Genomic DNA, 9,770 nt, shown 5'->3' with positions numbered 1-9,770 from the left:
CTACACTGAAGATAAAATGTAAGATAGTGCATTCGGGCCCAGAATTTGGAGGCCAAAAGCACCATTTAGGGCCTTCTTAGCAAGAGTATCTGCATGGCCATTGTTCTGACGGTCGATATGATGTATTTCCACATGCCAGTCTCTATTAATCATCTCTTTAATCTCGCTTATCAGCACCCAGTCTTCGTGCATGTCGTTGCTTTCTCCATAGATTAGTTCTATTGCTTCTACCGAGTTCGTTCTCAGGATTATCTCTCTGTAGTTTGCATCCCAGGCTCTCTTAAGACCCACTAAACATCCCCATAATTCTGCTACCAGGCTATCAGTTGCGTCTATTTTCATCATAAAGCCTTCCAGTGCTGTCATTCCTGCGCTTTTAATTACCCCTCCGTAAGCCGCGATGTTGTGTCTGAAAGAGTACGCTCCATCAACCTCCATAGTAGTTTTATCACCGGGTGGTATCTGGTTCTGTAGTCTGTCACGCGTACCTTTAAGCTTGGTCGTTGCTGAAGTCATGCTTCTCAGGATACTGCTTGCCTTTGAAACGACAATGTCAAGCGAGATGGAAGTTGCTGAATGGTACCTTTCATTACGGTTTCTCTAGATTAACCAGCATATAACAATGAATAATCCTTTCCAGTACTCGCTGTTCTGTCCCACTTTCTCTGTCAGGTTCATATGTATCCACCCATGCGACCTCGTGTTGAAGAATTTATTGCGGTAGGTCGGTTTTACAACTGTATTCTGAAGGTTTCGGACTAGAGAGCAGTCTCGAACAGCATGTAGGTTGTCCTCCATCATCATGTTACACTTGCTGCACTTACTGTCCAGGTGTAAGCCACGTTTCCATTTAATGTTGTTGGTGAGTAGTTTTTCATGAGTCATGAGCCAGGCAAATGTTTTGCATCTCTGAGGGACTTTTAATTTCCAGATCTGGGACTAATGGCCATTAAATGGAGCATTCTCGGCGTTTAGCAATCTGTAAGCTGATTTAATGGTGAATTTAACGTGTTTCTCCCATCTCCATCGGACATGACTGTTTCCATCCCGATCCTGGACGTGTTGTATGCCGTCTTGTATTTGTTGCCAAGTCTTTTTAATTCCTTGCCACGTGTTTGAGCCTTGCTTTCGGGTATTGATGGTTGGGATAGTGTCTGCACCGCAACCGTATTTTCCCCAAAGAACTTTAACCCAAAGAGAGTCTCTGTCTTTCACAAGACCCCATCCTAGTTTCATAAGGAAGGCTTTGTTTTGCTGCTTTATATGTCTCATGCCCAATCCTCCTTTTCGCTTATCCTCACAGATGGAGTTCCATGAAACCAGGTGCATCTTGTGCTGTTTATCAGAAGATCCCCATAGGAAGTCTCTCACCTTTTTCTCTATCTCGTTGCACGTGCTCACCGGGAGGTCTACGGTCTGCATGATGTAATTAGGAATAGCAGCGACCACTGATTTAATCAAAGTGTCCCTTCCTGCAAAAGAGAGCTTATTAATTTTCCAGTTGCTAAGCCGCAATCGAATTTTGTCAATAATAAATTGATACTTCCCTGACGTGACTCGGTCATGATGCAGCGGTATGCCCAAGTATTTCCCGAGATCTGGGGTGGGGGTAAATCCTAAGGTTTGACTCAATTGATCCACTCTTGTATGATTGACATTTTTGGAGAAGAAGATTCTTGTTTTGCTTCTGTTGATTTGCTGTCCCGAAGCCCTGCAAAACTCTTCTAGACAGTTCTTGATTGTCTCTACCTAGTTCATAGTTGCTTCTGCAAAAATCAAAAGGTCATCAGCAAAAAACAGGTGAGAGATAGGGGGGCCATGCTTACTCAGTTTTATGGGTCTCCATCTTCCTTTATCGACTTCCATCTGAATAAGGTGGGCAAGCTTTTCCATACAAATAACGAACAGGTAGGGAGAGATTGGATCTCCTTGTCTTAAGCCCCTTGAGGGGGAGAAACTGTTAGCTCTGCTTCCTTCCCATAAGATTTGCATAGAGGGGGACGAGATACACTCGGCAATCACATTTTTAAGCATACTAGGTAGCTGAAGTTCTTCTAGACAATGCATCAAGAATTTCCAGTTAATGCGATCATAAGCCTTCTCAAGGTCAATCTTAATGGCCATAAAACCTTTTTTCCCTATCATATTTTTCATAGAGTGGATGACCTCCTGGGCGACAATAATATTATCAGAACTGGTTCGACCGGGAACAAATCCACACTGGTTGGGAGAGATAACAGTAGGTAAAATGGTTTTGATTCTGTTGGCTATAACCTTGGTAATGGCTTTATAAATCACATTACAGAGGCTAATTGGGCGAAAGTCACGTATACTCTCCGGATTGTCCTTCTTTGGAATAAAGACTATGAAGGTATGGTTTATGCTCCGGATCTTTAACGGATCGATAAAAGCCTGCTTAACAGTTTTTGTAACAGAAGAGCCAAGGGTTTCCCACTGGTTTTGAAAGAAGAGGGCATTCAACCCATCCAGTCCGGGGATTTGAAGGCTCCTTAAAAATAGCCGCTTTAATTTCCTCATCAGAGACTTCTTTATTCAAGCAGCTTAAGGCATCTCTCCAGTCAGGGAAGGTAACTGGTGTCTGAAAGTCACAAGAAGTATCAAAGTCCTAAGTGAATAGATCAATAAAGAAGTTTGTTGCCACCTGTTTGATTTCATCTATATCATCTGTCCAGTCACCTCCCTCGTTCTTGAGAGCTTCAATTTTGTTTCTCCGTCTTCTTCCGTTGGCTCTAGCATGGTAGTATTTAGTATTTTTATCTCCCAATGAGTACCAATTACACCTTGCTTTTTGGGCCCAAAGAAGGTCTTCTTGAATAAGGAGTTCTTCAAGCTCAAGCCATAGGCTTCGTTGGAGCTGCTCAAGGGAGGAAGAGTGCCCCGAAGAAAGGACTGCTCTGGTGATTCCGTCAAGTTGACCCATCACATGTCTGATCTTTCTTCCCAAGTGACCAAATACCTCTTTACTCCATCCCTTCACGTTAACTGTGAAATTATCAACGTTTTCGGACCAGTTGGCATTAGGGAGCCACGTCTCCTTAACCAATCTCGCAAAGTCTTCATGCAGAACCCAAGAAGCCATAAAGCGGAAAGGTCTGTTGATAGTTTTGTTATTGTCGTTGGCCTTAGATTGGAATAGGATGGGCCTATGATCTGACTTAAACCAGGGTAAATGCTTAATAGAAGTATCAGGAAAGACATCTAGAGTACGGGTATTGGCAAGTACCCGGTCTATGCGGCTCTCACAGTTTTCTCTACGCCACGTGAAGAAAGGGCCATGGCACCGTAAGTCAACCAGACCCATTGTTTCAAACCAGTTGCAAAAGTCATGGTCTACAGTGCTAGGATGTTTAGAAGTAGACCTTCGTTCATTTAGGAAAAGCGTAGCGTTAAAATCCCCCCCTATGATCCAGGGGCATCTTCTATCTGGACAAATCTCTTGAAGTTTACTCCAAAGTCTTCTGCGCATCATAGGATTAGGACTTGCATAAACTGAAGTGATAAACAATTTATCGATTCCACGTTCCGCCACAGCATGAATTCCTTGTTCGAATTTTTCAAGCACAGTAATTTTAAACTCCCTATCATTCCAAGCTAGCCAGATACCACCTCTGAATCCATTAGCATGCACAAGTTCCACATTTGCGAAACCGAGATTTGAGCTTCTTTGACACGCTTTTGTTCCACTGGCTTTTGTTTCAAATAAGGCCAGTAAGTCTACTTTATAGCGTCTTTGTATTTCGCGAATCAGACCCGGAAATGCTTTGGATCCAGTCCCTCTACAATTCCAAAAGATGCAATTCATTTAATCTCTCCCTTTTGGGGTGCTTCGCTTATAGGCCCCATAGAAGAAATAGCAAGGTTCTGATGAGAGAGTTTCATCATATCGGTCGTATCCGCCTTGTTTTTTACGCGTAAGTTTTGCTTTTCAGTGCCCTCTACCCCGCTCTGTTTTTCGACCGTCATGTTTTCTCTTTTATCGTTGCGTTGGTTAAATGTGTTATCTCCCTCGTCCATCATAGTAGACCCGTCATCTTGAGACCCATTTTCAAGGGGAGCAAATGGATTAGGCGAGCAGAGAAAGTTGGGCCTGGGTTTATCAATCCATGTAGGACTCGGTCTCGTTTCATTCAGTGTCTCATAATGAGAAGCCTCGTTGACGTTCCCTTCTTTCACTCCTCTGGATATGAATTGATTCACCGGGACCCACCGCCGCTGTATGACACTATCTCTCCCCACAGATCGGGTCTCACCACTATTATCATTAAAACCCCGTGATATGCGTGCCTCATTTCTGGGATCTCCTTTAGGATCAGATATGTTCCTCCTCGGACTCTGCCCTTCCTTATTGGGTTGCTTAGATCGCTCCTGTACGTAATTTCGCATCCCAAGATTTTCGGAGTTTCCAAATCGACGTCGCGATGACCGTTGGATGATGTTCCAGATCCCGTAGTTGGTCGTGCATGGCGTATCGCCGGCGCCGGTGACTTCTTTCCCTTTTTCCATATCTCGGTGGCATTTCTGGGGTTCCCCAGTTTGTGCTGTGTGTTCCGTATTCCCTGTCGCTAACTTAACGGCATTCTCTTCTGTATTGCTTGGTTGCTGCTTCTTCATAGTTTCGTGTTTCTGATGTTGATGATCTGAACCAATATGTGTTGGGCACTCGTTGCATACTTCCTTGTTTGGGCAATTATCTCTGTGATGACCATATTTACCACACAAGAAACAGATTAGATGAAGTCCTTCGTAACCAATGACTCTTCTCTTGCCAAAAATACTGATAGCCGACTTAAGACGTTTCTGGAGATCAATCTCGACGCATATCCGCGCAAATCGACCTCTTTCACTGGTATGAGTTATCATATCTATCTTCAGTGTGCGCCCGATCAGAGAGCCCATTCGCTTTAGGCTGGTTGTGTTGAAGAATTCTAAAGGAAGAAGGGGTATTCTGATCCAGCAGGCGATTTTCTTTTGAACCTCAGCACACCAAGGATCGAAGTTTGGCCGCCAGCGTTGAACCAAGAGATATCTATCTCCTACCATCCAAGGTCCCTCTTGGTAGATATAATTCATATCCTCCTCATCTTCAAAGGAGACCACAAAGAAGCCATTGTCAAGATCTCTAGTTGTGAACGATTTGTTTGTCTTCCAGATATATGCCAGACTACTCTTCATCCCTCTTAGTGAGATAGATTTTCCCATAAGCTTTATTATTAGAGATTTTCGCCATGGCGCGCACCAAAGCTCATATTCTTCTTGCGTGACTTTGAAGGTAGGGCAGTCCTCTTCGTCATATTCTTCATGTCCAGGGGTGGTTCCTGTTGGTTCCTGCACAAAAAAGCTTTTAAGGTTAGCTATATAATCATTCCACGCATCGTCAATTACCTTACTCCCTTTGTGGTCTTGAGGTATGTTCGTTTCCTCCAAACCTGTGAGCTTTTCCTTGAAGGAGGTTCCAGGTGTAAACCCTTTGTCTACAGCTTCGTCCATTTCGTGTCTGATCTTCTTTTGAGTGTGTTCTCCTCCCTCACCGTCTTCATTGCAGCAGTTTCCATCCTCCGGCGGGCTGTCTTCCATCGGAGAGGTTTTTCTGCCCAAGCCTTCTCCCACCACCGTATGTCAAGCACAATATTGATATACATATATATATATATATATATATCCAAATACGAGCATTAAAGCCACAAGATAACAAAAAAGTCAAGGAAAGGAAGAAATTGCCAGAGAGAAAAGTAGAAATTTCAGAGAGGGGGAAGAAAGTCCAGATAGAGAGAACAGAGAATCAATCACAGAATGCACACCCGTCTCTCTCTCCTCCAACGGAATGTATTTGTCACTCCTTCCATAATTTCTAGGTAAGCCTACATTCACGAGTGTTGTGTCGTGGTCCTACCTCGTCATTTGGCCCACTTTGGCCCATATCATCCTCATTCGTGGTCGAGCCCATAACAGACTCCTCACCTATGCACAGCAATGTCAAATTCAACAATCCTACCAACAAGTTTGGTCCAAGTGGAGCAAGTGGAAGGGACTTAAACACTTTAAACATTATGTTTTGGGTTTGATCTTTAGGACGGTGTGTATGGAAAAAAAAAAAACACTATTGGGAGGGGTCTCCACTTACCATTTGGGTGGGAAGATACTCTGAGCAACAACAACAAAAATCCAACAATCCTATTAAATCTCCTCACAGTCTCGGTTTGCACAGAAAAGAGGGGAATAAACACCATTGAAGTTATATGACTTCCTAAAAACCTAATTCCAAACAGCCACAACGTCAGTCTCTCTCTCTCTCTCTCTCTCTCTATATATATATATATGGCCTAAGTACTTTGGCATTTCGGTGTTTCATTCTTCTCATCAAATCAAAACTAAAAAATAGCTTCATAAGGACAACAGCCCCTCTTTCAAAGGCCACAAACCAGATGAAATCAAGCAGATTCAACACCAAAATCAACACGCAATACTATAACTCAAACAATCAAGTATCTACGAAAATTCCCCTACCCTTAAACCGTTAAAATATTTAGTTTAATTCGAACGTAACCCAAAATTTTAATCTGTCATCAACTTCTCAACAACGCAGAGAATGGATGAAAGAAGGGTAGGAGAGCGTTCAAGATACCCACCCTAACCAGTAAACAGAATGGCATGTAAGAGATCCTCTTCCAATGAGCTTTAATTCATCTGGTCATCCTCTTCCTCTCTGTCTCTCACGTTTTCTCTCAACCCTCTCCCTATTTTTCTTGGTTGCAGATGATAAAATGAGAAAGGGGGAGGAGTAAAATGGGTTAAAGGGTGGCGATCAAGTGAAATGACATTTATGCCCTTCAACATTTTTCTTATTTCCACTTTCATCCTTTTCTATTTTTCTGAAATTATGAAATAAATTCAGAAATAAATCCATAATGTTTTATATGGATTTTCTCCTTCCATTAGCTCTTTTGTCTCATGAAATAATTTCTCTAAAAATTTTGAGTCAAAAATCAACTCCTAAGTATTTTTTTTTAATTTTTCAAAAAAAGGTATTTTTAATTTCTGAAGTTAACTTTTAAAATTATTTAATTCACTTTCTGAGGAATAAATTTTTCCATAAAATTTCAGGTCTCCCAAAATTATTATTTCATAATTTTTTCTAATTTTCTTAGGCCTTAAAAAATTTTGGATAATTTCTTTTTTTTTCTAAAATTTAAAAATTCGGGATGTTACTTTTTTTTTTCTGCTTTTATTCTTCTAATGGGAATGGTTCCTTCTGGACAACTTCCACGGTGCCGAAGTTGAGAAATTGGTGCTGATTTTGATACCTCATTGCTTTCTTCAAATACTATCCCTTCCGGGTAAGAGCTTGGCCTTATCCACAATCATATAAGAAATAATTAATAATTGCCTGGTTTCAAAATTTGAACCAGAGAAATAGTAAAACAAAAGGGAAACATCATAGCCGAATTTTGTGATTTTTCAGTTTTGGGTGATCGAAAGCTGGTTGTTTCAAAATGTCAACACAGTCAATTATATCTCCATCAGGACTCTGCATTTAATCATACAAATCGTTAGCACAGAGCATCACAGATTGTTACCCACAAATCATTTCAAATTTTCAGTAAAAGCGCACAAAAAAAAAAAAAATCAGTTGCTTGCTTGATCTATATACACAAACGCATGTGTCTACCTTAATACTCTTAACAGCCGGTTTGTTCAACTTCTTCAAAAGCTTCTGAGCATCAAGTTTGTGAATGGAATTACCATCTCTGTGGCTTCGATTTGCCATTGCCGTTTGCACAGAAAGAAGCAAAAAGTAGAGCGCCACATTTGCTACCCAAGTCTTCTTAATTATTTCTTAATTTGTTCGCCATGGTGTGAAATATAAGGAGGACCGTTGTGGAAATTCCCAAGTGAATGTTCAAGACGATGACACAGGAATTTATAGGCTGATTTATTCTCTTACAATCTGAATTTACTTTATATTATCCTTCTTGACACAAGACTTTCCTTGTAGGATGAATCTAGAAACAAGGATTAAAAAACAAATAAAGAAATGTTTTAATGTCTGAATCAAGGGGATTCCTAGCCCAACAATCACGGGGATTTGATTCCTTTTTTTCCACATGGGGATTTGATTTATTTAACAGTGAATATATATTTTTATTATCTTAATTTATTTAATAGCACAACTGGTTTATAATTTATTTTTTGAAAAGTACAAGTTGCAAAATGTGAAAAATCCTTAAAAATAAGTAAGGATGATTACAAAATCAGTAAAAAGAGTTGCAAATAGTAAACAACATCTCTTACGAATTTTTAATGTCTTTCATTTGGTTTTAAAGAGAGAATTTTCCTCTTACAACAACAAGAGGCTTGAATATTGGGCTATGGATTGGTTCGGTCGAGTCTATGTCAGGTCAAGTTCAACAAACCTAGCTTGGGGATGACTAGCTCTGGGGCAAGTTGATATGGGCAAGTACGGGGCCCAGTTAGGCCTAATACAAAAAATTAAAATTAAAATAAAATATTTATTTATTAACAATGTCATAATTATCATTTAAAGTAAGTTTCCTGAAGATAATACTTGGGAAGAGATATTTTTTAGAAAAAAATAAAAGTACTGATCTATTCCCCATTATTTTTCCATGATATTATATATTATTTTAAGAACTACTCGATTTGAAATTTTAAATAAAAATTTTGTAATAATCATAAATAAATTTATTCCATGAAATATTAAAGTAATTAATTTAAAAAATTATTCAATATTTTTTAAAATTGTGTGTATCGCCTGACGTTGTTTGGTCTAAAGTGACTAGATACGACTAAGTTCATTGAGCTAATTAGGCTGACGAACACCACTACATACATTTGGGTTTTAGTTTTGTTCGCAACTGAAAATCAATTGTTGGAGTTCTAGATTATAGAAGTGGGAAAAAAAAGTATTAAAAATTGGCATTTGTTCACATGTACGCCATTGGATAGATCTGTTCTTGCCGGCTTTTAATTTTACTTTCAATAAACTATATTTTTAATTTTGCTTTTAATTATATTCAAGCGTATACCTTTATATGAACGTGTATCACTGATCTCTAGTGTCTTCACTTACACCACAATATACGTTTAGAATCTCTGCATTTTATGCAACATTTTAAGTGGGGCTCATGTGAATACTGACTAAAAACACATGTGTAAGTTGCCGCAAAATACAAAATTAAAAAGCTTTAAAATAAAGTGATGGAATAAAATTTCTTCATTCACTATAAAAAAACAGGTCATTAGTGACGGAAAATGATTCTAGGTGAGTGCATGAGAACCACGTCATCAGTTACTCATGCCCTTTCTCTTACAAACTAACAAATTATGAGAATTATGAGCATAGGAACTGATACCAATCATTAAAGAAACTATTAAAAGCGAGGTAAAAATATCATAGCCTAGGACTTGCATATTGATTTCTATTTTCTTAATGTGGAGAAATTGATAATACTATAGCATCAATCATCAATCAATTATATTCTTGAAAACTTGTAATACCCGATTCATTTGAAAATAGATTGGGCATGAGATTATAGGATCCGAATATATTCAATTAATAAGATTTAAATAACATTTTTATTGACATTTGAATATATTGAATTAAATAGGAAACGTTATAAGTAAATGCAATTTCAAATAGAGATTCAAATGAAGAAATTAATAATTAACTTTGAATTTGAATAATATCTTAATTAAAATTTGAATATATTAAATGAAATAGGGGGTATCAT

General features: G+C 39.0%; 1 protein-coding gene across 1 annotated transcript; it reads right to left on the bottom strand.

The window, feature by feature from the left end:
• On the bottom strand, positions 1–516 carry LOC114758414 (uncharacterized). Its single transcript, XM_028947450.1, has one exon. It carries the CDS (start codon positions 514–516, stop codon positions 1–3), a length of 516 nt encoding a protein of 171 aa, XP_028803283.1.
• Between the last annotated feature and the right edge of the window lie 9,254 nt (positions 517–9,770).

The sequence above is a fragment of the Neltuma alba genome, unplaced genomic scaffold, assembly GCF_004799145.2.
Source record: "Neltuma alba isolate B1F8T4 unplaced genomic scaffold, ASM479914v2 tig00010692_pilon, whole genome shotgun sequence".
In the NCBI taxonomy this organism is placed as follows: Eukaryota; Viridiplantae; Streptophyta; class Magnoliopsida; order Fabales; family Fabaceae; genus Neltuma; species Neltuma alba.
This window is presented reverse-complemented; position numbering and strand designations above follow the sequence as displayed.

Excerpts from the sequence above, each read along its gene's own strand:
- LOC114758414 (XM_028947450.1), bottom strand. The coding sequence starts at position 516 with ATGACTTCAGCAACGACCAAGCTTAAAGGTACGCGTGACAGACTACAG.